General features: G+C 52.6%; 1 protein-coding gene across 2 annotated transcripts in view; it reads right to left on the reverse strand.

Annotated features, from left to right (window-relative positions):
* Positions 1 to 253: 253 nt before the first annotated feature.
* LOC116862855 (single-stranded DNA-binding protein 3-like) overlaps positions 254 to 25,745 on the reverse strand; it is a 31,098-nt gene continuing 5,606 nt past the window's right edge. The window contains exon 5 of one of the 2 annotated variants that reach the window (XM_032850280.1): positions 254 to 349. In XM_032850280.1, the coding sequence (XP_032706171.1) occupies positions 269 to 349 (81 nt within the window). In that variant the 3' untranslated portion in view covers positions 254 to 268. Of the gene's footprint in view, positions 350 to 16,199; positions 16,248 to 25,745 lie in introns of those variants that run through there. The other variant, XM_032850281.1, reaches the window with a different exon arrangement.

Here is a 25,745-nt window from a genome sequence, read left to right on the forward strand (position 1 = left end):
GACCAGAGCCCAGCACAGACTAAGAGCCCACCTGTCAGCTGCTACCAATGCCCACTGCCCACAGTCCTCCAAGACAAAGACCTGCGCCTGCCTGGGATGTGCTTCCCTCCGCTTTCTCTTTCCCTGTCTTCTCTGAAGCCCTGCTGCAATGTCCCCTCCAGAAAGCCCCCCAAACCCTGCAGCAGCCAGACACAGCCCTCTCAGGGCTCCCCTCAGATTCTGCCAGGGTCCCCAACCCAGCACAGACCAAGACCTATCCACTCGATGGTCAAATCCATCTGTTCTTCTGGACCATCAGCTCGATCCTCACCCAGTTTTGCATCCCTGGACACCAGGCTTTTGGCAGGACCTAGACGACACTCAACAGATGTAACTGACTGACTGGCCAGCCACCCTTCCCAGGTTTCCGGTTCTTACACCAGCCATCTTTCACTAAGGAGCTGGGAGTGTCAGGGAAGGTGCCGACCATCACACACCTGCGCTACTAACGTACACCTGTACCTTGCCCCGTTTTATGGACAGGTAAACTGAGGCTCAGAGGAGCCAGGTAACTAAGCAAAGGGCACAGAGCTGGAGAACAGCTGGGCCAGGACAAGAGCAAAGTCTACCCGATTCCAGCAGACCTTGCTGCCTAGTCGTCCTCTACTTTGCCAATGCTTTTCTCCCTTTTCTATTCTTTTGCGTGTACGGTATAACAGCCATGTGGCATCTTTTTGCACAAAGCGAGGGTCCCTGTGTGTAATCTCCCCGCTACTGGGAACAATTAATAGCAAACCAACGGGCCCCCACACTGGATGGCTCTGATGTGCCCAGGCCCTCCTCCCAGTGTCACCTGCACTAACCCACTGACACAGACACTCAAATGCCACCTGACTGACTGACAGCCAGGCTTCCACCTTCTTCCCTCTTCCCCTCGAGGGCCCCCAGAACCAACAGGGGAAGTTGGTTGCTAATGGCAACGGCCTTGGGAGCAAGGTGAGACCTAGCAGCCCGCTGCTAAGGGCTGGAGGGAAATTTGCAAGAGCCTCTGAGGCCTCTTTCCATCAATCAAGTCGGCCTCTTCCCTGCCTGGGCCTCAGTTTCCTCTTCTATATAAAGCAGGCACTGCCCTCCCTAATTCTAGTTGTAGAGCTGAGAAGCGTTACTGAAATCCAGCCAACTGGGCCTGGAGGGCAGGAGGCAGCGGGGGTGGGGGGGCGATGCTGGTTGGACTTAGGTGGGTCAGCAAGTGTTTTTAAAAAACAGGAATGCCGCTCAGCAGACTCACCCCCTCCATCCCCCCCAACCCCGCCAAGGGATGCACACCGAGGCCTCAGAGTTGCGTGCCATGGGCTGGGCCTGTCCCAGGCTATATGTGATTTGCGACCACTGGAGCTAGAGCTGCTATTATTTTCAGCCCATCATCCCTACGAGCCTAGAAACCTGCTCGGGCAGGAAAAACAAGCTATATTGCACCCAAGAAGTTCACAAGGTAGAGACACACGGAGCATCTGGGGGGTGGCCAGAGCGGCCAGGCTGGCTCCTGACTCCCACAAGGCGGACACGGGCTCCTCTGAGCACCCACCCTGAGAGGGCCGTCTCAGCCCCTGTGCCCTTCGGCTGGCCACAAAAGGGCCGCCATCCTTTTCTTCATCCTATCCACTGCCCTGCCCCTCCCAGCTCAAGTTCATGACCTGCTGAAGCCTTTCCAGGATTATCAGTACCAAATACCTAACATTTTCCAGTGAGAAACTGGTTCACAAATCACCCTCAACGATTACCCCACCTAACAGATGAAGATGCTGTGGGTCAGAGAACGCTGCGGACAGTGAAGCTGTTCATGGGCACAAGCTTTTCCTCAGGCCTCTGCCTCCCTCCCTGAGGCAAGCCCACCACACCTGCACCCAGCCTTGGCCCCTGGAGACTGATGTCCACAATACCCACATCCCCCTCCCAACCTGCGTGATCAGGGGAACTGGCTGGCCACCAGGGCAGGAATTTGCTTTGAAATGCTTTCCGTCCTCACTTTGTTGAAAGGTAACAGCCTAAGCCTAAGGACACAAATATGGAACTCTGGCCTGGGGGAGGGGAGAAGAGCCCCCCTGGGAAGACGTAAATGGCAGCATGGCACTCCAGGCCCTGGGTGAACAAGTAAGAGTCTTACCTCGCAACAGATAACTTTGTCTCGTGAAAAAGCAAACAAGACAGAAGAGAGGAGGGGAGAGGACGGGAGAGGACGGGAGAGAGGGGAGGAGAGGCAAGATGAGACAGACAGGCTGGAGATCGCTGACACTGACGAACCCTGAGCTCAGCTCCCCGCACTGCCCACTAGTTTTCTGCCCTACGGTCTCCACTTGTCCGGTCTCTACTTGTCCACAGAGCAGTCTAGGGCCTGCTTCTGTCCCCAGCTGCTAGGCAGGCCCCTCTGGTTGGAGCCTGGAGGACTCAGCGAGCTCAGCATTATGGCAAAAATCACCACAGTGAATCTCACTTGAGTCTCAGGACAGCCTGGCAGAAAAATGCCATCACCATTTCACCAATGGGGAAACTGAGGCTCAGGCAGGGAGGTGGCTCAGAGGTGGATGACAAAACCACTAGGTACTCTTTTATCCCTGCCTGACCATCCATTCAGTTACTGCTTTAACCAAGCTGTGGGGGGGTTGGGGGGTTGCAGAGGACACAGTACTGCTTCCAGCGTGCACCAGACAGCGAAACACGGAATTCACTCAAGGCCATCTCTAGCTCACCAGCCTGAGACTCCCATTCCGAGACTTGGCTGAGGCTGCTCTGGGCCACCCCAGCCACCAGCCCTCTCCTCCAGCAACCACCCTCAACTCCGGTGGATCCCCAAGTGGCAGGTTGTGGCCCCGGAAAACAGGCCCTGGGAAACCACCGTAAGAGAGGGGACATGGGCCACAGTCTCCCCCCCAGAAGTCTTGCCTTCAGGCAGAAAAGACAGTCAAGACAAGCATTTTGGAGTTTATACAGAAACTGCCTTTTATAAAGAACTAGCCTTTTTTTTTTTTGAAAGATTTTATTTATTTGACTGAGAGCAACACAGCGAGAGGGAACACAAGCAAGGGGGAGTGGGAGAGGGAGAAGCAGGCTTCCCACAGAGCAGGGAGTCCGATGCGGGCTCGATCCCAGAGTCCTGGGATCCTGACCTGAGCCACAGGCAGCTGCTTAACGACTGGGCCACCCAGGCACCCCAAAGTACAAGCTTTTAAAGAGAGATGCACAGCCAGGGGCCTTCCTTTGGACTTTATCTTGACTCCACAGGCGGCTGTGGTGGCCCTGCCTGCAACAGGAGCCTGACAGTCAAGACCTGTCAGCCGGGTACCAGGGCCGGGCCAACCCGGAGCCATCCATGAGGGCACAGGTGGTGCTGACCAGGCTCAAGGGCGCCAGGGGAGGAAAGGGGGGACAAAAGGGGAAAAGAGAAAGGAGGGGTCTGGGAGGGGAGGAAAGAGCCTTTGTGCTGGCCTCCCTTCCCCCACCACAATCCCCTGGAGCAACAATCAGTTATGCAAATAGTAACCCCTCCCCACACCCAGAGCTGCCACCACTCCTAGGGCCCCCTCCCACTCCTTCTGGGTCTCTAGGTCCCTCTCTGGTATCTCCTTTGACCCTCTGCCCCCTCTCCATTCTCCCTCCTTCTCTCTCTCTCTCTCACATACATACATACATACACACACACACACACACACACACACACAGAGCTACAAGGCCCTTAGGCCTTGCCCATTCAAAAAAGAACCCTTGCCCCTGCCCCCCACACCATCCCTCAGTGTCTCCAAACTTTAGAAATTAATTTTACCCTGATTTTTACCACCCCCATACTCATTTCTCATTTTGGGGCCAGAAACCGCTGGTCCGGAGAAACAGTGCACAGCTGGAAAAAGCAATGCATGGCTTAGAGCTTCATAAAGTAATGTGAACACACCAGCCACTTCCATTTCATTTTGCTAATTCCCTCAATGAAATAGAGTATCTGAGGGAAAAGTCTGGCTTAGAGGCAGGGCCTGGGCCCGGGCCTGGCGGTCCAAGTGGACCGATGCCATCCACATGGAAAGCCCGAACTGGGTGATGACTTCTGGTGCAGGGGTGGGGCGAAGGGTCTTGGCCCCCACTGCTCTTCTTTTTTTCTCGAGATACATACTTCTGATTGTTTCAGTTTCAAATTACCATCAGCCATCTAAATCGGGCATCCCAGGGCCCGCTACACAGGTGCACCTGAGGTGGGTATTCAAAGCAGCCCTTATTTACAAAGGGTCATGCAAATGCGCCCTGTAAAGCTGGACACACGCACACACCCCGCAGCCACTGTCCATCCTCACCCAGGACCAGGGGTGTGCGTGTCATCTGTCACCCAACATGGTGAGATGGCAAACAATGACCATGACAACAACGACAGACATTGGGCACACGCAGAACCTGGCGGCCCCACAGGTCTTGAGTTAAGCTTTTGCCAGCTTTGAAGTACGGACACATGCAAGACAGAGCATAAATGTTTTTCTGAGTCCTATCTACAGACTGGTCAAGGCTTCTCTTACCTCCTGGGCAAAAAGGCTCCAAACCCAGGGAATTTAAAACATTCCACTCTAGGAATGCCAGAGGGCAGGCCCCGGGGACCGCTTCTCTGAGTCACAGGCCTCAGGCCTCCTCTCGCTCCCAAGACCACCACTCCTTTCCCTCTGGACTGGTTCCCCCACTCCAAAACCCCAAATCAAAACCCACGGGGGTCCTGGCCTCCCAGACAAGGACTGTGTCCAGGCTTCGCCTCATAAGCCCTCAAAGTCACTCTGCAAACCAGAAGGGCCAGAGTGCTCCAACCAGTCCAATCTCCACCAGCGCATTTGCTGGGAGCTCACTGTCCACAGGGCACCATCCCACGTTCTTCACATACTGAATCCTGAGAAGTGAGCCTTCGGCACTATTGTCATCTGTCCTGGATCACACTGGGCACATGGAAAGGGCAGCATCTCCCCCCCAACCCGCTCACCAGCATCAAAATGGGGGGTCTCAAATCTGCCAAAGCGTCCCCAGCAACAGATACCAAGGAGCCAAATGTTACAAATCTGCCCGTTTTCATGTTCTAACGGATCCCTGTGGCTTTGGATAAAATTCCCAGAGACGAAATCCTACACAAATTTAAAACATACCATCTATCAAACGATTCGGATGGGAGTATTGGTAAAACATGCTCGAAAAGTGGGTTAGAAGACAAAAAAGTGGCTTGGGTGACAGCATTTAAGACACGCCAAAAATGGACGTGGAGACCTAAAGTCAATTTTTTTATGTAAGTCGAGAGCAGAAGAGAACACTTCTAAATTTACACATTATCTCCTGTAATGTGATTTTTTTTTAAAGATTTTATTTATTTGACAGAGATCACAAGTAGGCAGAGAGGCAGGCAGAGAGAAGGGGAAGCAGGCTCCGCGCTGAGCAGAGAACAGATGTGGGCTCCATCCCAGGACCCTGGGATCATGTCCTGAGCCAAAGGCAGAGGTTTTAACCCACTGAGCCCCCCAGGCATCCCTCCTGTAACGTGATTTTAAATGCGCATCATTAAGTTAATAACTCAAAATACTTTAAGTAGGGAAAAATACTTGTGGGCAACAACGGAGCCACGCCAGCCAGCCTCGGTTCTGCTCTGCCTCAGCAAACCCAAAGCCGCCTCCACCTGACCTCCACAGGCCTCAGCTCCCTCAAGTCCAATGTGAGGTGCCCGGCCACACGGCCTCAGCAATCACACAGCCTCAAACCCTTGGCCACCAGGTTTGAAACCAGGCATTGGAGTTCCCATTTCAACCACAGAAGACTCACTGGGGCTCATCCTCTCCATATTCTCAACCAGTTAACAGCTAGATTTTTCCCCAAGTTCAGTTTTCCTCTCCCAATCTCTGCTTAACCCCCAAGTGATGGATAGCACCGGTTTAAAGATAATGAAGCCTATCTTATCCTGAAAGTGGGTGCTCTGGGGCCCAGAAGTGTGGTTTTGTCTCTTTGAGAGTTTGCCTATTGTTATTTCTAGGTGCCACACATAGAAACTTGTGACCAAAAGGGCCCCCAAACTGCTCAGGACAGGAGAAAGAAGAGCTCTTAAGGGGACCCCAGGGCCCTTCACCAGGCGGGTGCCCCTGCCATAGCTTCAGCCCCAGATCTAACTAGGGCAGCAGGCTCCCCAACAATGCTGTTCCTTCTGGAGGGGCTACCAACTGCAAGCACCAAACTTCAAAACTAACCACCACTTTTGGGGGGCTGGGGCCCCTCTGTCTGGTTCTGTTTAGTCCACGTAGAGACAGCCCAGCCAGGACCCACTGGCTACTTTCGTTCCACAGGGAGCAGACAAGGCTGGGGCCGGGGCAGCCACTGGAGGCTCCAGTTAAGTTTCACTGGTGAGTGAGTGGCGGGGGCACAAAGGAAGGAACCGCTGGGGGAGGGGAGGCCGCAGAGCTGGAGGGCTGGGACAAAGGGGACAAGAGACAAAGGGACAGGAAAAGGGAGCCCGCTTTCTCCTCTGAGGAAGGAACTCTCCATTTAGCCTAATATTTCACTCACACATCCCTGGGCCAGGAATGCACAATTACACATTCTGGGAGGCGGCTTCGGGTGACAAGGACACCCCTCCCACCTCAGTGGCACATCGGTGGCTCTCCTTGCCACCCCTCACCCCGCCCCTGCTCCTGCCTGTCCAGGCCCCCTTTCCTCAGCCCACTTGTTCAAAGTCAGGGAGGCTGCCTTTGATCAGCTCCCTCTCTCCAGCCCCATCCGCCACCCTGAAGAGAGACAAAGAATTATTTATTTGGAGAAAAGACAAACCCTCAAAGTGTCAGCCAGTGACAGACATGATACTTTCTGCACAGGAACGAGGAGGCAGGAGCGAGGCGCCGGGTTTTCTAGTCTGTGGGGGGCTGTCACCAGCAACCCACACACCAGCCACCCTCTGTACCCTCACACACTCTCAAATCCTACCTGCTTGGCCCTTTGGGTTTTTTTTCCCCTTAAGACCACCACCTGCCCCACCGGGAGACTGCGATAATTAATCTATATTGAAGAGAGGGTCCAGCACCCGGATGAGGTCTGCAATCAAGATGGCAAAATCTGAAATGTGGGCGAGGTCAGACCAGAAAGACCTGGAATGTCTGGCTCGCGGTGTGAAGCCTCTGTCCCACAGTCAGGGAAACCTCAGGGCTGGTCTGTACTGCGGCTCCTGATTTGTTTCATTTTGATTTGATTTTGATTTTCCAAGGGGAGAGACAGGATGCCATCACATTTTACATTAACAAAGCAAATCTGGCGTCCACGCCTGGGTCCAAGACAACAAAGGGGCAGTTTAAGGGTGAAGCCAGGAGGCTGGCTGTTACCACCAGCAGGGATAGCAGGAGAAAGGCAGGAGCCACGGGTGCCCCTGTGGACAGACCACAGCCCTCCTATGCACTTCGTGTTTAGCTCCTTCCCTCCATCTGGCTCCTTCCCTTCCCTCCTTGCTGCCCTCCATGCCTGGGCCATGCCAGAGTCCCCCTCCGGAAACCACTTGACTCCCCGAGAGCAGAGCCCCTCCAAAGCGCCTGGCATAGCACAGGAAGCACAGTCCCCACCCTCCCGGCAAGAGCACCGATCACCGGGCATCAAGTCCTCCGCTCCTACTGTTTTAAAACTCAAGGCTTTTAATGAGCACCAACTGTGTGCAATCACACAGTGAGGCACTGGGGGCTCACTCATTTGTTGGGGACTAGGAAAGGGCACTCCCAGTCCCGCAGCAGGGACAATGGGGGCCTGAGGAGTGGTAAAGAGCCTGTGCTCCGAGAAGGGAAAATGAAACTGGGCCAAAGGAACCAGAGAGAGGTTGGGAGAACTGTGGCAGGCGCCTCCCTCCCATGTGCACTAGGCTGGGCAGCTGGTGGGGGGCATCAGGTCAGGGGTGGACCCTCGCCCAGAGCAGCAGACGCTGCTGCTGCAGGGGCAAGTGACCCTCTCTTCAGCCTGGACAGGCGAAGCCACACCTCCCCTATGGCTTCCCTTCCCACAGATCCTCCTCAGCCCCAGGACCAACACCTGAGTCCCAGTAACACCCGGGATGGGGCCCCTGCAACTGGCCCACCAAATCATCAGGCCAAGGACTGGGCCCCAATCCACTCTGGATCAAAACTCAGCTCTCCATGACCGCTTCTGTCCTCACGAGAAGAATGCCAAGGGGACCCATGGTCCTCATAAACGTTTTCATACAGAAAACAGGGAGGGGGAAAGAAGTCACATGTGTCTCAGGTGTCAAGGCCGCTCTGCACGGGCCAGGCCCGGAGGGGCCCTGGCCCATGACCCTGGCCCTCCCCAGGACGAGATATTCCAGAACTCACTGACTCACCAAAGGAGGGTGGCATAGCGGCACATACCTGTGCCTCCGAGGTGGCCCACGGCCTAGCGGCAATGTCTGACCCCCCAACCAGGAGGAGGATTTGTGCTTTTGGCCAAGTCTGGAAAAATTAACTCAGGTCTGAGAGAATGTGGGTACCTGAGAGCATCCCTAGACCAGCATCTCTTTCATTCTTCTCTAGTTTATGTTCTTGTGGATTCGTGTTTCCAATAACCAATCTTTAAAGAAGTTTTACTAGAATAACAGCCGTGCAAGGTCATTTTTGTTCCACCTCTTCTGTCTCCAAGGTACAATCATGGCTTTCTCCAAACTCGTAGCCAGACCCGACAAGGCCCCCGGTCAGCTCAGCAGTGTGCAGCCGCACACACACCAACACTGGGACCCCGGAGGTATCATTTACTACCACTTCACAGAGAAGGAAGTGAGCAGTCTGTCAACTCCAAGCAGCCAGCCCAAAAGCCAGAGCCGCAGGCCGTGGCGGCCAAGGGGGGGGGGAGGTGCAGGCCGGGACACAAGGGACTGCTTTCCGGGGAGACCCGCTTTGGGGGCCACCAGGAGTGTTCCCTGGTGCCTCCTGGAGGACAAGCCCATCAGACCTGCAAATGTATCTGCATTCAAAGATGCGCAGTTAGCATCTTAAAACACAGAAACCCCAGAGAAGGGGGAGGAAAGGTCTGTGAGTTCTGTGAGGGTAAATGATTTGCTGCTGTCCTGTCTGCGGCCACACCTCAGAGGCACCAACTATCTGACGAACAAAAGACGAAACCATGGGATGAACGTCTGAGAAAAACAAATATCTGCTCTGAGCCCTCCGTGGATTTTGGAAAAAATGTTCCCCCCAAACGGCACCATTAGGACTGCCTCAACAGGAAGTAGTGTCTGGGGGTACCTGGGGGGCTCAGCCAGTTGAGCAGCTGCCCTCGGCTCAGGTCATGATCCCAGGGTCCCAGGCCGGAGTCCCGCATCGGGCTCCCAGCTCAGAGGGGAACCTGTTCCTCCCTCTGCCTGCCTCTCCCCTATTTGTGCTCCCCCATTTGTAATTGCGTTCTCTCTGGCAAATAAAATCTTCAAACAAACAAACAAAAAGGTAGTGTTTGAAGGAAGTGATTTCAAGCCTTGGAAAACCCTGAATGGTAGATTAAAACTAAAGCAGCCCCTCCACTGGGGTGTGGCCGGCCCTCCCCTCCCTTGAGAAGAGGTGAAGAGCTGCCTGCAATTATGAGCGCCCCCACAGCACAAAGTGCCCAGGCCCAAGGCCTGAGCACCCCCCATCTCCGAACTGTGTTTATCCTCCTCGCCAAGCAAACCGTCTTCTCAGATAATGCACAGGCCAACTGTAGACTTGTGTGGCCTGATAAAATCGCCACCGATGCTGAGTGACAGGGGTCAAATCATGACATACTCCTGCCCAGATAAGCGGGAGTCTTGGGAGAATCAGAAGCCAGCTATTTCCCGCAATGCCAGGCGCACGCCGCACTCAGGCACCAGCTGCGGGACGATGTTTGGGGCTCCGGCCAAGTGCCTGCCTACCCTCTCCCCAGCCCTCAATACAAAAGGCTAAAACCAGGCAGAAGAGTCATCACAGGGCTTCCAGCCTCAGAGACCTCAGCAGTGGGCAAAAGGTTGGGCGAACTGAACCCGGAGCATTCTTCCACACATCTGAGGACACTTCATGTCAGAAGCGCCACCAACACATCAAAGCCCTAGCAGGACAGTGGCTAAGGAGTGTGTAACAACTCACCTGCTGAATCAACTAGCCTTGTTTTTTAAAAAAAAGAAAAAAAAAAAGAAAGTCAAAGCCCTATTTCAGAAAAGAAAGGTGAACGGCAGGGGCGGGGCAGCAGAACTCTGACATGCACGGAGGGTATTAAGGCTTCAGGGAGCCATTTAAATATACAGATGGGGGAACCTGGGTGGCTCAGTGGGTCAAGCCTCTGCCTTCAGCTCAGGTCATGATCCCAGGGTGCTGGGATCGAGCCCCACATCGGGCTCTCTGCTCAGCGGGAAGCCTGCTTCCCTCTCTCTCTCTCTGCCTGCTTCTCTGCCTACTTGAGATCTGTCATATAAATAAATAAAATTTAAATAAATAAATAAATAAATGCACAGATGGAGGGGCAGGGAGCCTGGGAGGTGGGCAGCCTCTTGGTACTTCCTGATCACTTTCAGTCCACAAATATGAAAATATCTATCAGGTGTCAAAAGCTCCAAGTTTATGGGTCCTGCCCGATGACTCAAAGATGATTATAAGAGGTTTCTTAGAAGCCAGGGACATCCGAATTGAGACATGAAAAATGAATAAAGATCCCCACGGGGAGAAAGAACAGAGGAAAGTACTTTAAGCAAGGAGGAACAGCCTGTGCAAAGGCCCTGAGGTAGGGAGCCTGGCCCTTCCCTTAACTATAGCCTGGCTATGTTTACTATCTAAGTTTCAGGGTTCACATTCCACCCTAACCATAAAAATACACAGCCAACATGCCAAAATTCCCTCAGTTTTTTTCTTTTCCCAACATACAAGGTTACCTTCTCACCTTTCCCTGCTGACCACCTTTCCATTTCTGCAGTGGTTTCCTTGGTGCCGTAGCTTCTAATTTCTGAGCAGCTCACATGGGCCTACAATTTAGGACACACCCTAGCTTCCCAGCTGGACCGTGGTCACTCAGGCCGCCTGTCCGTGCCTCCTGAACAGGCCTGCACAAGGACAAGGGAGAATATGTTGCCTAACTAAAAGGAAAAGAGAAAACCCAACCTGCTCTGGGCAGCACAGGCCAGGAAGGAAGTAGGAAGTCTTCCTGAGAGCAGGAAGTCCTCGCTCATCCCTAGATGAGACCAGACCAAAGCTGAGCAACAGGCACTCAGTCCTGGGAAGGGAAAGATGATCTGGGGGCAAGGGGTGGAGGTGAGACCCTGCTCTGGCCCTGTACACGGTGTGCTGGGGACACACAAACATTTCTAACCAAAAAGCACTTGGTTCTCTGGGAAGCTCTGTCCTCACTCCCACTCCCCAGCAAAAACAGACTTCAGGAAGAAAATGAATCAAGTTTTACAAGCTTCCCTATTTACCCAGGACTACAAATCTATCAGTGGGGAAGCTTTTAAAATAAACTCTCTCCTAGCCATGTCACTTCCTTTCTTCTATTTGCCGCCACACACACACACACACACACACACACACACACCCCACACCCCCCCTTTTAACCCTGGCTATGGATCCTGAGTCTGAAAGAGGAATTCCAAATTCAGAACACACACCAAACCACCACTTGAAAACACTTCCTACTTTTTATTCAGGCTCTCTCATTTACTCGTGTGTCTACACATTCCTAGTGCAGCTCCCTAAGCAGGGATACTGTCCCCCACAGCACTGGCTACCTTTTAGCCTCTCGTTCTTCTATTCCAGAAATACTAAGGGCATTTTCTAAAGTGCTCGGCATCCTCATCTCAAAACAGTACTGCAAGTTAAGTGCAGCCTGCTTTACAGATGAGGCCACTGAGGCTCAGGTAAGCAACTGGCACAGGTTACACGATAAGTAAAAGCCCTACTGGGGATTAGGGCCCAGGCTGCTTCACCTTGTTCTCTGAACTCTGGTTCCCTAGCGCCCCATATATGTATCAAAATACAAATAGCAAAACTGCTTCCTTCAAAAAGAGACTCATCCTGGGGGCACCTGGGTGGCTCAGTTGGTTAAGCATCTGCCTTCAGCTCAGGCCATGATCCCAGCATCTTGGGGTCGAGTTCTCCCTCTTCCTCTGCCCCTCCCGCCCCCACGTTGTATGCACTTTCTCTCACTCTCTCTCTCTCAAAATACATAAGATCTTTAAAAAACAAATACATACATAAATACATAAACATAAAAAAAATTGTAAAAGACTCATTGTGGATCACCAGCTGCCTTAATGTTAAACTTGAGAACTAATGGCCACTTTAACTGGTGCTTCCAAAACGGATCATGGAAAACTCGGATGGCAAATAGTAGAGCCTGTGCTTCATTGTCAGCAGCACCATTCAGTGTGGTTCCCGGAGGTACGGGGATGATGCCCAGCGGGCCATAAGGGAACAGCAGCCCCGCAGCGGGGGAGCCCAGGGTTAGAGTCTCAACCCACTGTCCCTCACTACAGGACCCAGGCAAGAGCCGGCAAGGACTGGTTGCCTTCTGCAGCGGCCCCTGGACCTCGTCTATGGCTTGCGGCTCTCCAGATAAGATGACCTACGTGCAGAGCACCTTACAGCCTTCAGGGCTGACCACATGTGAGCTCCTGGGAGCTGAGTAGGAAGGTGGGGAGGTGGAATCCAGGCTATGCTGGGGTCTGGAAACAGCTCCAATTTCATCCCCCAGCTCCAAGGCTGCCTACAACCCGTATCCCAGGGTTCGCAGGGGAGGCAATGAGATAGCATCCCCCAGAAAAACCAAATAGAGGGACTTGCTCCACTTTAAAATCAGCCTACTCCATTCATCCTCAACTCTCTGCTGGCTTTCTATATCCCTAGATCCACCAGCGGGCCCTGCCTTCCAACCCCATCTTCCTGCCACGCCCCTCTCCTCTCCGGCGTACGTGCCTAACAGAACCCCTGCCTGTCTGCCTCCCTGCGCACAGCCCTGCTCCCACCCACCTGTCCACCTCTCCTGCAACCCTACACCTGGGTACCTCCGTCCTAGGCCCTCTGTTCTCCTCAGCCATAAAGCAGAGCAGTAAGAACTTACACTTCGTCTGTCGTTCTCACATGGCTGCCCCGTACATGAGAAAATACTCTCTAGAAAGTCAGATATGGCTCTTCACGTGTGCTGGTGTCTCTGAGTCCCACCACACTTCCTATACACAGCTGTTTCCTCACCGGACTCTGTCTCTTGCGGACCACTACTTCTGGGATGTTGGTCAGAAAAGCCCCATGGGGTGAGAGATGAGGGGAGACCCTAAAAAGAACTCTAACTCAATGACTCAACTACTTGGAGCTCAGATCCAACGTCTCATTTAAAGCAAAAACAAAGCTGCCAAACTCCAGGCCATCCATCCTTCAAGGAAGGAAGGATTTCCAGCTAACCCATCCAATGAAATCCAATGTGGCCTCTTAAGTAAATCCTCCCTACTCTATGGCAGGGCCTTCACGGATTATTTTCCCTCAAAAAAAAAAAAAAAAAAAAAAAAAAAACCATAATTTATACACTGAGTGTCTTTACTTTCCAAACCATTCAGAATTAGGGAAAGGGGGAAAAAACACGTCTGTTTCTATTTGAAACTGTCAAAATTAGCATTCAGTAATTAAAAATCACACCCTTTCTCTTAATAACCTAACCAGCATGATACAATCAGGTTGTGCCAACTCTTTAATCTAATTGACTAATTACAGATTTTAATTTAGTCAGTTACTGAACAACTGTTGACAATTTGTTTTCATTAGGGACAGAACAGAATAAATATTTAGGCTTCCAGTCACAAAGACTCCTGTGATTGGTTCTCCACCGTGACCCCAACTTCCAAGCGGGCTCTGGCTCCGGCAACGCCCTGAGACACAGGTACACATCCGGCTCACCAGCCACAGCTCAGGTGCAGCCCCACACTCACCTGCCCCCAATTCCCTCTTAAGGCAAAAGCTGGAAATGCGAGTGGCGGCCTACATTCCCAAAGTACAGGCAATTCCCAAAATCACACACGTCACTCAAGAAGTGGCAAACACTTAAACGTTGTGAAGAAAAATAAATTCAACGCTACATGTCACTGGCTTTTAAGCAACAAAGTAAGTTAACAGTCAAAATAGGTTAACCGGCATTCATCTCACTGGGAAGCAAACTGTCACTGACATCTTTTTTTTTTTTTAAAGACGCACATTTACAGGTTTCACCGGAAATGATCCAGTTCTTTCAAAGTGCATTTTGACCCCCGAGGTCCCCCACTCTGAAAGTCACCCGAAAGTCTGTTAGAATAAATGGCTCAGAAGACTAGGAATGAGGGCCTGGAGGTCAAACCATGACTCCCCTGCTTAATGACCTCATCACCAGTTAAGCCTCAGTTTCCCTGTCCAGAGAAGGGGATAAAAAAGCCTTTGCCTGGCAGAGAGTGACCGGGAATAAACGCCATAAACGTCATGCCCACACACAGGGCCTGGCAAATGCAGGTCGGTCACCGCTGTTCCAGAAATCACTTTTGTATCCCTCAACCAGCCCCATACGACAAATCAGGAAAGTGAACTCAGTCAAAGGTTACCTACATAGCCAGTCAGTGGGGAAGTCTGGTTGTGATAGAGGATTTCTGCCCAGTGAACCATCCCTTCCCCTGGATGCCAGCTCAGAATAGCAGGGAAGGTGGGACTTATTTGCAGGGGAGGGGTCAGGGGTCCAGGTAGCATCTTCTGGAGATGGGAGCCTTCCAAGCAGAGTCTTACAGCCCTTGGGCCACACAGCCCGCCCCCGCCCCAGCTTTCTCCCTACAGGAAGGCTTTGAGCAGCCTGCCCTTCAAAGGATGACCCACCCAGGACAAACTCTGCATTCTGCCCCAGCATTCTGCCCCAGCATTCTGCCCCATTCTTCCCCCAGGGTTGGAAAACACGAGGGCCTTCTCTCCTCAAAGCCCACCCCTGGCCATTCCAAAACCAGGCCAAAGGAGCCTCCCACACTGCTAGGATGGAAGCCACAGGTTCCCAGCCAGAGGATGCTAACCAGGTCTCTTGAAAACCCTCCTGGAGACTAAAGCATGGCTGGTGGGGGTTTTTTGTTGTTGTTGTTGTTGTTGTTTTTCTTTTTTGGCTCAACAAAAATTCCGTCTACCTCAACTGAAATGGAACCAAAATTTCCAATGTGTTCTGTTGAGTAGAATTCTACCAACCTGGTGTGCTCACACCAGCTCCCCTGAGCTGCTAAGCAGCCCTAATCAGCTACGCCATAGTTCTCATTTTTCCTATTTCTTAGTTAAAATGATGACTCGATGCAAGCAATCTATTTGCAAATGAAATATGTTCAGGCATGGAGTCCACAGGAGGTGGCGGAGGATTAATAAAAGGTGGCCTTGTCAGTGAAGAGATGGGAAAAACTCTCCACGGGTGGTATGCAGGCCCAAAGCAAGAGGTGGTCTTCCCAGGCGAGGTCACTGAAAACCAGCCTGGTAAGGAACCATCCGACCCACGGGCAGGGCTTCAGCTCACCCACCACCCTCATGACACACACCCACCTACTCCTCCCAACGCTAGTCCTAAACTACCGTGGCCTGGGCAGTGGGTCGTCAGTTAATTAGGCAGCAAAGACGTCAAATTTGGTACTAATTCCAGCATGGTGTGGTAGTGAAAAGCACTTTCCCTATTAAGTCCACCTCCAACATGACCGAATCCCTCCAGTGCCTCCGTTTCCTTTTCTTTCCTTTTCTACAAAAATGGAATGCACACCAAACCTAACCCACTGGGCTGTTCCGAGGACGACAAGAGATAAAGCCTAAGGGGCTCAGAACAGAGCGTGGCATACAGTTAGCACTTAAACTTGTTCACTGTTCTCGACAGTTCTTCCTTCGTGAAACGGGAAGAAGATCCTCTCCCCTGTGTTGCCCCAACAGGACAAAACTGAATAAGAACACTTTCTTCAAGGTCTTAGCACATAGCAAGTGCTCAATAAACACCAGTTTTCTTCGTCAGACGAGGGACTAGTTGTTACTATGCCCCAACGCCACGGTTTACTTATCCCTCAGCAAGAAACTACCACTCCAACTCCCAACGGCTCAGCCCTCCAAGGAAGGTTGCCCCTCCAGCAGTGGCGGCCAGAGTCCAACACCATGATTTTCACCTCGTCTCTTCTCTTCAAGTTCCCTGGGACAGAGATGCTGCTAGCAAAATAATGCCAAAGAAAGTACGTGGCGACAGTCAACTAGATTTCAGTTCATTTTCTATAGCTTGGGGTCAGAATCGACTGATGCACTCTGGTGATCAAGTTTTCTGCAATTCCCTATCCCACGCATTAGCTCCTGACAGAAATTCACTGCGGTATTTAAAGTGGCAGTCATCACAACTAACTCAAATTGTATTGGCTTCCCCGATGCTGAAATGCTCTGCTGAAACCATCAATTGGCCAATTCGGAGATAACGTGGTGGCTGAAACTCCCTGTCATGCCGTAAACAGCCCCCCACCCCGCCCCCTGTCTGCAGTGGCTCCCCAGCCCGGAGATCCGCGGCGAAACCTGCCACCGGAGCTGCGGGCCAGGGCGGCCTCGTGTAACACAAGCGGGCTCGCTGAGCGGGAGCTGGCGGGCGGCGGGCGGCCGGCGCTGCCAAGAGGAAGGGCCTCCAGAGAGGATAACATTTGCTACTGGAAGCCTTCTAAAAGACAGCGAGAAAAGAAAAGCAGCGTGCACACGCCCAACGCCAGGCCTGCCCACTGGGCCATCTGCCCCCACATCGGCACAGGCCACGGAGGGCCAAAGCCACAGGAAGCCCACGGCATCGCCCAAAGAAAGCTGAAAAATTCCTAGCTGTGGCATAGGCATAGGCGCCTGCTTCTTGAACAAAGGTTTTCCAGACTCAGTGGCAGCAGCGGGAATCAGGTGTCCATCTGACCACGGACGGGCTGTGTTACCATACCACTATGCCTCAGTTTCCCTATCTGTAAATTGAGAGTGTTTCTCAACACACATTCTATGATTTGATAGTCTGTTCACATTCCTTCTCAACAGGGGAACCACAGTTTACAAACCATTTTCACAGGCTCTCACCGGACACCCAAAATGCTTGAGGGCAGGGGAAAAAAAAAAAGAAAATCCAGGCCTTCCTTCACATCATTTCAAATCACAGATGATCCAATGAAGGCTCAGAGAGGCCAAATGACTCACCCAAGGCCATCTGGAAGAACGAGCACTTGGACCTCTGATCCTCCAAGTCCAAATACCACGTACCATCCGTGACACTGCTTCAGTCCCCCATACCGACCAGCACAGAGCCGGCCCACGGCAGAAACCTGGGACTAAAGACCCACTGCGCTCCCACTCCAGTCTGCAAAGCCCCGCTCTGCCTACCCCGAGAACTCACGAAGCTGCATCTAGCATCCTGGGCGCGGGGGAGGCGTGCCACCCCACAGCCTGCTCTCTCAAATGGCCTTTTGTGACCGGGAGAGAAGGATCAGAGGAAAACCTCAGACAGGGGCCCCAGGGAGCAGCCGTGCTTCTTAAGGTCAGAGGACTGTGAAACAGAAGTGAAATGTCAGGCACTTCCCCCAAACACACAAAGAACGGGAGACACAAAGCCTGCCTCAGGGGCTGTGCAAATAGCTGTCACCGAGAGGGGACAGAGAATTTGGGAGGCTGGGCCAACCTGGGTCAGACAGGATGCCCTGAGACCTGTTCTCAAGAGATTCTTGCCGTGGCCAGAGGCTGAGCCCTGCAGATGTTCAAACAACACCCTCTGCAGGGGGCCGGGGACCCTGCCTCGCCCACAGACACCCAGGGCGGGAGGGGCCCCGTGGCCAGCCAGCAGGGACAAGCTGCAGCCTTTAGGTGGGAGCTACTGCTTGTTCAAGACGCGGCAAGCATCTTCCGAGCACCTTTTACGTGTTCTCTGCATGAAGAATACAGCAGCAAACGCCACAGGCGGCCACCGAGGAAACCACGAGGCACCACGTGGGAGGCGAGAGGCACGGTGAGGAAACGGCTCTCTCAAGAACCCGTGGCGGTGGGAATCGTTCCCTCCTTATTACAGGTCACCAAGCAGGATCAGCAACTGCATGTCACTTGGCCTCAGTCAGCCCACCTATGGGTCCCAAGACTCAATCCCAGCCCTCTCTGGCTAGTGGCTTTCAAAATTTAGACGAAGATCCCCAAGAAGACAAACTTGACTTTGCAAACTCAGGACACGTGTGTATTCACAAGGCGATCCCAGAAAACAGAGGTTTCCCCAAATAATACTTATGCTTACTCCGTGTGATAACAGTGGTTTCATTTTTTTTTTGACTGCCAGTCGTGACCCACTAACTCACAGTTTGCAAAACAAGGCGTTACCATGTACCACTTGCCCGTCTCCATCACAATGTGTATCTAACACACTTGATCCCTGGGCAGGGATCAGACCTTTCCTGCTTCTCAAGGCTCAGAGTCCAGCTCCCCAGTATAGGGATTTATTCAAGACTCTGCAATAGGCCCCAGGAGTGGGGGGTAGCACACAGGGGGTACAGATAAGTGTTCCTGCCCTTCGAGAGCTTGCGATCTACAAGTTGGGAAGGGAAGAGATACAACCTTGACCCTAACCATTCTCCTTCTGGGCAGCAAGTAGCAAGTGAATACAGACACAGAGTTCCTGGGGATAAAAGAAGAAGAAAGGAGGGGTGTTCCCATGGGGGTGGTCCTGGCAGGCCTGGCGGAGACCACCATGTTCCAGGCTGGCATCTGCCCTACAGAAGGATCAGAGGGCAGGTGAGGAAAAAGCCCCCATCTCAGGTGGTATGGTACCAAGCAGGGACCACAGAAAGGGTCAGAGGGGGAGCAGGGGAAAGCTCCAGGTTCCTAGGTCAAAAGACGTGGACAGCAGAAGAGAAAACGGTCGCCTGAATAAACAACCCAGTCCAGGTGCTGGCCAGGGTGCCCTTGGGCATGTCTCATTTCATCCTCACGAGCACCTAGGCTGGTCTGGAAGCTGTGTGTGTGACCCCACCCCCCAGCTGCTCAGGGGTACTTGGAAGACGGTGGATTCGAACCCAGGGATCCAGAGCGCTACTCAACAGGTGAGACAGCCCTTGATGGTTCAAGTCCACGGGCACACACTTCCCACACCAAGCCCACTCTGCTGCTGCCGCCCTTCTGGCCACAAGAAAACCGGGATCCATCCAGGGCCCCAGGTGCAGTCACAAAAGGAACAGCACACACTGGTGCGGTGCTTCTGCTGTGCCGGGCCCTATCAGAGAGGCAGGGTGCAGGGTGCATGAAGGCACCTCAGCTCATTTCATCCTCAGGACAACCTTACGAGGAGGCTATACTTCATCAACCCCATTTTTCACCTGAGGAAATCGAGAAACAGAGGCCAATTGACGTGCCCGAGTCTGCACAGCTTGGAGTGCAGCAAAGCAGAGGAAAGTGTCTGGATCCCGATGGGGTCTGTGGGTGTGAGTCCTACTGGGGACCTCAGGTGAGGTACCCCTGCAGCTCAGCTGACCTACTTGTTAGATGACGAGGTGGCCTCCAGTTCCATCACCTCCAGCCCTGCTGAAGACAGATAAACACTAAATACATCTCTCGGCGGCCACAGGGGCTGGGACCATCCATCTTCTCCCACCACCCGTCCTGACAGCATCCTGGTCCCTCAGAAGACAGAGATCGTCCGGCACGAGGACTTTCGGAGCATTTATCCCATCCTGGGCTGCATCTGCTCTTCAGTGAGACGGTGAATGGAGCAGGCAGCCAGTCAGTGAACCAGACCAGCACCGCACACACCTCAGCGATTCCTGCTCCTGGTCTGGGAGCCGACTAACCGCCACCTCCCTCAGGCTGAGCCAGGAAGGCCAATCAGGAAGCAGCCCCAGCACCAGCACCAGCCTCCCACACACCCCCAAAAGCGACCCTTCCCCAGCTCGCTTCCTAAGGCTCCTTCTTGGGACTCCTAGCGCCATCAAAAAGTTGAGTGAGATGGGAGGTAGGCAAGGGCAGTCTCCGTATCGAACAGGGGAACTCGACTTAGCGGCTTTTGACCCCGTCCATCCCTGTCAGCGTCTACATAGCACCTTACCGCACAACTAACTTCTGGCCGGGCTTCCTTGCCTTTCTCTCAACCCCTCTGCGGCAGGATGAGCCAGGACGACCCTGTGCCTATTCCACCATGGAGAGAATGGACCTTGAGCAGCGGAGGCTCCCCCAGGAACAAGGGGTTGTTGTGGAGCCAAAATCTGAATCCTGATTTCTGCTGATGTCAAGTAGCAAGCCCCCTCTGGGTCTTTACCACTTCACCATGCGGGATGGGGACAGGACTTCTCTGCCCCACACAGATAAGGGGTGCAGACGCCTCCGGGGAGCACTTATCGGAGAAAGCTTGTGGCAGGACTGCCCGCTCTGCCCCTTGCAGGGGTGTGGGGAGGAGAGAAGACAACTGGTATGGAAGGGGGACGCCATGGCACATTAGGGGAGCACAGGCACTGGCAGGCACCCATGGGAAATTAAAGTGTCCACTTCCCTCAGGTCAGCTTGCCCTCCTAGAAAAAGATGCCGTTGTCCCCATTGTATTAAAAGGTCTGGGGGGAATCTTTAGGGCTGCAGAGACAAAAGAAACAAACTCACCAGGCACAGAGAGACAACCATTCTATGTAGGGGATACTACTCAATTCTCGTGCCAAGGGATCACCATTCCCCCACCCACACAGCAGGAAACCCGAAAGTCTGTCATCCTACCAGGAACCAACAGTGAGGGCTGGAACTTAGGTGTGTGTCCCAGCCACCAGCCAGACAGAGACCAAGCCCTTCAAAATCCAGAGGATTCAAGACCCAAGGAAAAAAAAAAAAAAAAAAACACGGGAGAGAAGCATTTCTTAAGCCCATTCGCCAGGGCTCCAGAAAACCCCATTACCCTGGCGAATCAAAAACAAACAATCGTTATTGTCTATTTGCTGTAAGCTCCTAGCAACATGTATTAAAGAAGTTTATGTGAATCGTCTAATGCACTTGTGCCGTGGTCAGAATTATTACCAAGCTAAAAAAGATTAATTTTTCTAAATACTCTAAACCCTAGACACTATTATAAAGGCTACAGCTAGTGTAACATTTCTGTTATCTTGGCTGACAGGCCTTCAAGCGCACACACCTCCCTTCCACTTCTCCCTCTTAAGACTTAAACACACACACACACACACACAGGCAGAAAAGTCAGGGGAAGGGGGCCAGGCAGGTCTGGCCTGAGGTCTCCACTAGAGCACCCACTTCCCCTGGAAAATTAAGACAGCCTCAGGGACGCTGCAGAGAGAGCTGGGTGTCTCTGGCTCCTCCCGCCCAGTGGCCCACAGAGCTAACTCTTGGTCCAAGTTTGCAAATGCTTAGCTAACAAAGATGGCATTATGCAGAGACGTGCACACGGCTGGTCTTGGAGTTCAAATGAAGTGACCACTGCCAAAAACTTTGTTTGGGTCCCCACCACTCTACCCGCCCCTGCGCCGGCCCCACCTCCTGCCTTGAAATAAAGGGCAAGGATTTGCAATTTGGGGTCTTGCCGCCACTTGAAACCCATTAAGGTGGCTGCACAGCCTGGGTGCTGGCAAAATGCAATTCCAGTTACTCATTTAGTGTTTAATTAGCTACCGATGGAAGAGTCTGGCAGCCTTTGGGGTGAGAGGAATGGCAGCAAATGGGGTAGGAGCCCGAAGAAAGGATGCAACACAAAGTCTAAGCTCCAAGGCGGGTGGGGAAAGAAATAACTGTGTGTATGTTTTGTTTTTTTAATCTGCCACACAAGGGTGCCAAGGGTCAGAGCCAAAGGCAACTGCTACGAACTTGCCAGGACCTCTGGGCAGATGGCTAGGCTGGCTTATCTCTGGGGAGAGCACTCCCCCACTCCTCAGAGGCGGATCGTGGCCCTTCCCTTCCCATTCTGCCTGCACTGCTGTCCTCTCCCGCCCCCTCCCGCCCCTGCCCCCCAAAGGGTTCTGGCAGGCACGGACACTCCCCTCCTGGCAGGAACCCCAGCTCAGCACATCCAAGGAGAGCCCTCTCAAATATCACTTTGCTATTTCAAACCCACCAAGGACGCTGGACCCCTGCCACAGAGCCACAAATACCTCAGCTCACGTCCACGCCTAGGCCTTTGGGGCACTTGCCTAATCCCGCCTGGCAGCCTGGAGACACAGGCTCACAGCTGGGGGCACGGTGGCGGGCGGGGAGCCAGGCCCTCCTTGTCAGGGGCTCACAATGGCAAAGCAGAAAGGGACCTCAGGTCTTCAGAGCGGAGAAACTGAGGCTCCACGCTCGTCAAGGTCATGGGATTCCATGTCTAGTATCCGCCCCAAGTTCTTCCCTGGGAATCACAGAGGGTCCAGGGTCAGGGGCAGCAGTCTGCACACCTTCCGAAATCTGGTACAAAGTCTCCTTTGTGGGGACACGGGTATTTTCTGGAAGGAAAGGCCAGAGCTTTTATCACATTTTCCCTGCCAAGAGAGCCACTGTACCAGAACAAACTCCCTTCCCGAGCTCCTGTCCCCCTCTGCCAGTGATGCCGCCGTTCACCTCTCAGGGGCTTCAGACTGACTCATTGCCCAATTCATTTCCTCAGTGACGATACACGGGCACACTTGGGGTCAAGTGCCAGCACCTCCCCTCCATTCAGCAGGAATTCTGTTCACAAATGAGGGCTGTCAAAAGTTGAGAGGAAAAACCTGAAAAATCCATATTTGGTCCCGGCTCTGCCACCCGCCCCATCCCCACCCCCGCTACATGCCCCTGCACAGACTATCTGAACTCCAGGCCTCGGTTTCCTCATCTGTGAAATGGGGCTGAAACTCAAGAATAACCCCTGACCCACCATGAGGCCCAACTACAAGCCCGCCCTGAAAGGCTTTATAACGACTGCCGTGACATGAGCCGCGCAAGGAGCCCCCACGGCTCTCCAGCACCTCCAGCTCAGAGGCCGCACGGCCAGGGCACACCTACTCCACTCATTTCTCCACCAAGAAGAAAACACACATTTAGCTACCACACGAGGGAAAGGGCCGCTGGCAGCCAAGAAGGCACCGAAAATACTTCTTTCTACCAGCCACACAGGCCGGGGGAGAAAAGCAAGCGGAGAAGTTGGCCAAGGTGAGAGACACAGGTGGAACAGGTGTCCACCCCACAAAAGGCCAGGCCCCAAACAACAGGGTTTAAGAGAACCCAATGGTACCCCAAGGCCTTTTACCAATGCCCTGAGGAATGCTGCTCTGGTGAGAGTAGAAGAGCCCCCCAAAACCACAGCAGGGTCCCCATGAGCCTCCTCCCAGGGCCTCGGGGCTCTTCTGACTTAGGATAAACTGATTTCTCAGAAAAGTCTATTCTCATACCGAATGCCCAAACACTCCACGTTACACGTGGTCAACATCAGGGCTTACAAACAACGTTCCAGGTGTTTGGGGGCTGGGGGAGGGCGGGAGAGAGGACAGACTGACTCAAATGAAAACTCAGCAATTCAAAGAAAATTTAAGCCCCTCCCCCACTGAGTCACCTGGCTCATTCCAGGCCCTACAGCCTGGCTTTGACCTGAGAGGAACCTTTACGATCTCCTGACCCCTGACCCCGCTGTCAGAAGGGGAGACAATTTGTCAGGAACACAAAATCTTTTCCCTGTGAGAGCGGAGACCAGGATCTTCCCAGTTGAGGTCCTTTCCCAAGACCGTTCCAGCCCCACAGCAGCAACCGGGCAACCCCTCCCTGACCCCTGCCCTGCAAGAACTTGATACTCACTACCCCCACACCAAGTCTGGGTGGCACCTGGGCTGCGCAGACTCCCCACAAACCAGAAGAATCTCTGACTCACCTCACCGGCAGAGGGAAGGCCAGTTACTGCCCACTCTTACCGACAGGATATAAGGTAACTAGTTAACCAGTGTTAGAAGGCCGCGCTCAAGACCACCCAGCAAAAGTGAAAGCACCAAAGGAACATCTTCCAACACGCCAATGGCTGTTCTAGGCTAGGCTCGTCAGTGAGCCCAAATGACCTATTTTTCCTTACCCGTAGGTCCTCAACCCCTTCATTCAAAGAGCACGCACGCACTGTGTGCAAGGTACTGTGGGAGCTACAGAGACGGACAACTCTGTAGACGGATGAACAGCCTCTGGCAGGGAAAAAATTAATAAGCTGCGGTTGGAAAGACAAGCCTAGAAGAGAAAGTAGTGGGAACAGGTGCGAACGAACGACACTCGCCACGGACAGGCAGGGCTGAGCCTCGGCAGTCAGGGGCCGCGACCCTGGAGTCGCTGACGGACTGTGTTTGGATCTTCATTCTACCCCTTAGCTGCGGATTCACCTCTCTGGGCCTCAGCTTCCTCATCTGCGAAATGGGAGTTAACAATCCCCCTCTCACCAGGCCACTGGCAGCTGGGAACAAGAGACTAAACCAAAGTGGTCAGCACGGGAGCCCAGTACGTGGAGAGCTGCCAACAAAGGCTCCATGTACACAGATAGATGATCTCCACAGATAATGAGGTGGGGTGATCAGAGTGTGCTGGAAACTATCACAGAAGCCCACAAAGAAGCTCAGAGATGGATACGATTTGAATGGATAAGAGAGGCACGCATTCCAGACAAGAGGAAGGGAGCCTGGAAAGAGACAACAATTCTAGCAAGAAGGAATGAGGGCTAACCAGATGGTAGCCATGGGAATGGACAGAAGACACGAAGATCTAAGAAGGCCAAAGAGAAGAGACCGTTCCTTTTCTTAACTGTCTTAAATTTCTCTTAATTTACCAGTTGGTCCTCTGTCACCCCGGCAATCCAATGTCACCCCGCAACTCCTCCACCATACAGATGTTCCCTCCCTGTTGCCATTCATTACTCCATCCCTCCCCCCACGCGACCTCACTCTCAAGCCAATGACACCAAACGGATTCCAATCTAGGGAAAAGGGTTTTATTCCCCCAAATCTGTGAATCCTGGGCCTCAATTAGTGGGACTTCAACACTTAGTAGCATCTTCTACACATCTATGCTGATTTCAACTCGCCATGTAATTCTGCCACCATTCCTTAATAAAGTATGGAAAGCAAACCCATGTGAGCTTTCACTGCCACCCGTACTGTTTCAAGATGCAGACCAAACCACAAATTGCCACCACCTTACATCATTTGCTAGAGCACCAAACTTAGTTAAAAATTTTTAACTTCTTCAACGACTTGCAGAAGATAGCAAAGACATCCTCTATCAAGAGATTTACCTGAAATAGGCATGTCCACCTATTCCCCACAACTCTAAAACAAAACCATTTGCACAGCAAAGACTGACCACATAGAAATGCACTCTCTAACCGTTTTTTAAAAAAAAGGAAGATTTTTTTTTTTACTAGGTAGAAAGGTCAAATTCACCAACTATTTTTACATGCTTAATGTTCCTTCTGGCCTCCTCCCCCAACCTCCAACTCAGGAAACCCTATGATCATCACCACGGATTTTCCCAGAAGAACCACATCACAAGAGAACCAGTCACCTCACCTCTTACTACTAAAAGTTTACCAGACCATAAGTACCGTGCGCCAGCTTCTTTCTCAACCTTGGAGAGGGCACAAGAACAGGTCCACTTCCTCAGCGGTCTGGTCCAAGGGCATTGACTTTTCAGTCATAACAAGATTTCATCCCATTGAGTAGTCTCAAAACCAGTGAGCCTCCTGCAGAGCAGCTAACTCAGTCTACTATAGAAGCAATTGTCACCATAAAGACATTCATGGTAATGGCACTTGTGAAAATCAACCAGATGGGTTCTGGTGTCCTAGGCCAGTTT

This window comes from Lontra canadensis, unplaced genomic scaffold (assembly GCF_010015895.1).
Source record: "Lontra canadensis isolate GAN:19392208 unplaced genomic scaffold, GSC_riverotter_1.0 scaffold358, whole genome shotgun sequence".
Taxonomy (NCBI): domain Eukaryota; kingdom Metazoa; phylum Chordata; class Mammalia; order Carnivora; family Mustelidae; genus Lontra; species Lontra canadensis.